The sequence below is a fragment of the Austrofundulus limnaeus genome, unplaced genomic scaffold, assembly GCF_001266775.1.
Source record: "Austrofundulus limnaeus strain Quisiro unplaced genomic scaffold, Austrofundulus_limnaeus-1.0 Scaffold506, whole genome shotgun sequence".
In the NCBI taxonomy this organism is placed as follows: domain Eukaryota; kingdom Metazoa; phylum Chordata; class Actinopteri; order Cyprinodontiformes; family Rivulidae; genus Austrofundulus; species Austrofundulus limnaeus.
This window is the reverse complement of record NW_013952908.1, coordinates 354185-356073: the sequence shown is the minus strand read 5'-3', so window position 1 is coordinate 356073 and position 1889 is coordinate 354185. Positions and strand designations below refer to the sequence as shown.

General features: G+C 51.7%; 1 protein-coding gene across 1 annotated transcript in view; it reads right to left on the bottom strand.

The window, feature by feature from the left end:
• LOC106530282 (P30 adhesin) overlaps positions 1-1615 on the bottom strand; it is a 2975-nt gene extending 1360 nt beyond the window's left edge. The window contains exons 1-2 of the mRNA XM_014025875.1: positions 1522-1615; positions 5-480 (exon numbers count right to left, since the gene is read on the bottom strand). Of these exons, the coding sequence (XP_013881329.1) occupies positions 5-480; positions 1522-1615 (570 nt within the window). The remainder of the gene's footprint in view (positions 1-4; positions 481-1521) is intronic.
• Between the last annotated feature and the right edge of the window lie 274 nt (positions 1616-1889).

Sequence of the window (1889 nt, the reverse complement as noted above, 5' to 3'; positions counted from 1 at the left end):
AGGGCCTGGGTCTGAATCCAGGGCCTGGGTCTGAATCCAGGGCCAGGGTCTGAATCCAGGGCCTGGGTCTGAATCCAGGGCCTGTTTCTAAATCCAGGGCCTGGGTCTGAATCCAGGGCCTGGGTCTGAATCCAGGGCCTGGGTCTGAATCCAGGGCCAGGGTCTGAATCCAGGGCCTCGGTCTGAATCCAGGGGCTGGGTCTAAATCCAGGGCCTGGGTCTGAATCCAGGGGCTAGGTCTAAATCCAGGGCCTGGGTCTGAATCCAGGGCCTCGGTCTGAATCCAGGGGCTGGGTCTGAATCCAGGGCCTGGGTCTAAATCCAGGGCCTGGGTCTGAATCCAGGGGCTGGGTCTAAATCCAGGGCCTCGGTCTGAATCCAGGGCCTCGGTCTGAATCCAGGGCCTGGGTCTGAATCCAGGGGCTAGGTCTAAATCCAGGGCCTGGGTCTGAATCCAGGGCCTCGGTCTGAATCCAGGGCCTGGGTCTTAATCCAGGGCCTGGGTCTAAAATAAGGAGCCGGGTCTAAAATCAAGGTCTGGGTGTAAATTCAGAGTCCAGGTCTAAATCCAGGGTCCAGGTCCTCCAGCGCCGCCTCGGAGGCTGTCCAAGCTCAAAGAGTCGCCCGGGCGCCCGACAAATGTGTCCTTTGTCCCTGATTTGACGGACGGGTCAGATGGACCATATCCCATGATGCATTGCAGGTCGATGGTAGAGAAAGGAGTAGAGTTTAAATAAAAATCTGGAGGTATAAAAATAAAACGTGTTGTTAAGACTTTTATCATTTGTTGTTATTTTCAGAAGTCAAACAGCTGGTTTAGAGAAATAAACATTCACCTACAGCTTTAGTTCTTTAAATTTTATCTTTCAGATAATTTAGTTGTTTTATGATATTAATTATACTAATATATTAATATTTTGGTCATTTGATCTACATCTGCTTGGTTAGCGTCATGCTGCTAGCCAACAGGACGTACGGCGGGTGAGGGCGAGGATAAAGCTACGTCCAAATTTACTGCCACTTTTTCCCGGGCTTCGCAGTCGACCAAGGACYTGGCCCACCTARACTGGGTAGGCCGGGYCCGGRTCCTTCGAAGGACCCAGCCCTGATCTGGGTTTTATTTCCTGAATCTGGTGCCTCCTTTAAATGTGTCCTGAAGAAACAAATCAGACAGAACCTTTAGATTTACCAACGAAGCTGCAGTTCTGAGCTCTCCAGTTCTGTCCAGAACACGACGTCCCTTCAAGAAGACCACTGGATCCAACGGTTCCAGGGTGTCCTCCTCAGCTGTCCTTCATCCTGTTCTTCCAGGTCAGCTTGTCTTTAAACTCTGTGGACGTTTCTTTTTCCCCCCTGAGGTCTGAAGGAGGACCTGTTCAGAACTGTAGGCCTGGAGGATCCGGATCAGGTGGACCGACAGAAAAGACCTTCGGCTTGGTTTTTTGAAGAGCAATCTGCTGGTGAAACCAGGTCGGACTCAGTTTGACACCAGATCCTGGTCCAGGTCAGGATCTGTGTCACAGATGGTCCAGAACCAGATGTAGGCCCGGTGCTGCCAGCAGGGAGACTTGTTGTTCTGGACCTTCATGTTCTGCAGAGGTCCCTTCTGTTCCATCAGAACCTGCTGAAGACTCGACACCTTTTCTCCAAACACCTGCGACCCTCAGTGTGCACACCTCTGAGTGTTCACAACGGGTTCCTGTACCGGGCCGGATCAGAACCTTGTTCCTCCCTGGTGTTTTCTGGATGTCTGTCTGTAAACATCCTGCTCCCCTCTGAGGCGCAGCTTCGGTTTCCTTTTTTGACACATTCTTAAGTCTCGATCCTTCTTTTCTGTCGTTGACACATTTCGCCTCCCCTCTCATCTGTCAGGACCGACACACACACAG